Raw genomic sequence first — 2,025 nt, forward strand, 5'->3', positions numbered from 1 at the left:
TATATATATATATATATATATATAAATTTAATATATTAGATCTAAAATATAATATATTATAAAACCATATATGTGATAACACAAACTATATAGCAATCAAAGCCTTAAACGGTTTAGCTTAGGAAAATAAAATTATAAAAATATACTAAAAAAAGAGATAATTATATTACTTTTTACGGTTACAGAAAGAAACACAAAGAAAAAAGGATGAAAATATCATATTATATCTATAATTTTACGAGTTACATTATTTTAATATGAGCATTAATTATTGTACACGTTCATAATTTTTATATTTTTTATAAAAGTCAAGATCTTGCACCTTGATGTCCTAAATTTCTATCAACTTATCTCACGTCTCTATCGCCACAAATTTAACGATCGCTCACTGATTGATTGATTATTCAGCGATCTACCTGGCTCTTTACATAATTCCCGCGTACCGACAAACTGGAGAAGTAACTTACAAGGGTGAAGACAGATACACCTGGTAACTTATCAGCATCTCCTAACATGTCAGTTACGCGGAAGTTAAAGTTGGAGGACGTCCTTCCTTCTCCTTCAAAGATTCCTTCAGTAGAGCTTTAAACGGATGCGGCGTAATATTCATTCTCTCGGAAACATTCAACAGCTCGTCCATGAGCCTCTGATTTTCTTCCGCCTGCCTCTTCATCTCGGCCTGGTAATATTGTCGCTCCTTCTCTAATTCGTGGCGTCTCGTCGTTTCGACGCATCTTTGCTGCTCCTTGAGTTGCAATCCGTATCGAAGTGCTTTTTCTCTATTCTCCTTCTGTTCCATCGCAGTCAAGTTGGCGTTCATCTCGATCTGTCTTTCGAGCATCTCTCGCTCCTCTATTTTCAATTGTCGTTCCCGCTCCTTTGCTTCCTGTCGCATCATCAGCTGTTCCTCCCGACCGCGAAGAACTTCCTGCATGGCACGCCGGCGAATTTCCTTGAATTTCTTCAATTCGAGTTCGCGTTTTGCTTCGATGTCCTTGTGCGACTGCCGAATAATAGCTTCCATTTCAAGATTCCGTTTGACCTTTTCCTGCTTCAAGTCTTTTAGATACTTAAGATAGGAATCTAATTCTGTACGAAAGGTATCCCGTTTCGTATGGACCTTCTCCTTGGCCAATTCTTCTTCGGCCAAAGTTTTGAATATGCGATCCACCATGGTTTCCTCGTGAGCACATTTGGCGATGAACTTCTTTGTCGTCAGGATTTGCTCCTCGAGTTCCTTCTTCAACTTTTCCCGCTTTTGCCTTTCCATCTCGAGATTCTTTAACTCCGCTCGACGCATATCCTCGCGCAGCCGCTTCAGATGCTCCTGTTCGTCTCTCTTAACTCGCTTCTTCTCGTCTTCCAGCGCCAACTTGTCTGCCACTTGCTTGGCTAAAGTGGACACCGTTTCTTGCTGGGCTAAGGTTCGTCTCTCCGACTCCTCTGTCTCTTTATGTCTCTTCACTTCAGACTCCTTCAGCATTATCTCGTGCCAGACAGCGTCCAGCTCCTTCTCCGCCAATTTCTTTGCTTCGTTGCTCGCCATCTGTGCCATGTTACATTGCTTCGCATCAATCGTGCATCTTCTGGAGAATTCTTGCTTAATATCTTGACATGAGGCTAGATATTGTTGCATCTGTTTGACAGCTACCATCGTTTTGTGTTCCTCATCGTGCCGTTTCTTCAACTCTTCTGTTCTCGCAAGTATCTCTTCGAATCGGGCACATTCATTCCGCTGCGCCATCTCCATGATCTCTCTCATTAGATTCGCCTCTTCGCTCGATACGAGATCGCGTAATTTCTCCCTACGCGTCTGTAGATTCTCCTCATACGCCGATATGTCTAGAGATTAGTCGTTGTCGTGTTAATGGCTGGTAATTAGCCTAGTTCAGAGTCTCATTACGCAAAGGGAAATGATCCGACTGGACATACCGATGGTATTCGAGTGGATATAACTCACGTATAACGATTGAAATTAAATGAAAAATGAATTGAAGAGAGACAGAGAGAAAGAGAGAGAGAGAG

At 41.4% G+C, this 2,025-nt stretch overlaps 1 protein-coding gene across 1 annotated transcript; it reads right to left on the reverse strand.

The window, feature by feature from the left end:
* Positions 1–520: 520 nt before the first annotated feature.
* On the reverse strand, positions 521–1,762 carry LOC105625554 (trichohyalin-like). The gene has a single exon (XM_012206875.1). It carries the CDS (start codon positions 1,760–1,762, stop codon positions 521–523), a length of 1,242 nt encoding a protein of 413 aa, XP_012062265.1.
* Between the last annotated feature and the right edge of the window lie 263 nt (positions 1,763–2,025).

The sequence above is a fragment of the Atta cephalotes genome (genome assembly GCF_000143395.1).
Source record: "Atta cephalotes unplaced genomic scaffold scaffold02779, whole genome shotgun sequence".
Classification (NCBI taxonomy): Eukaryota; Metazoa; Arthropoda; class Insecta; order Hymenoptera; family Formicidae; genus Atta; species Atta cephalotes.

Excerpts from the sequence above, each read along its gene's own strand:
- LOC105625554 (XM_012206875.1), bottom strand. The coding sequence starts at position 1,762 with ATGAGAGAGATCATGGAGATGGCGCAGCGGAATGAATGTGCCCGATTC.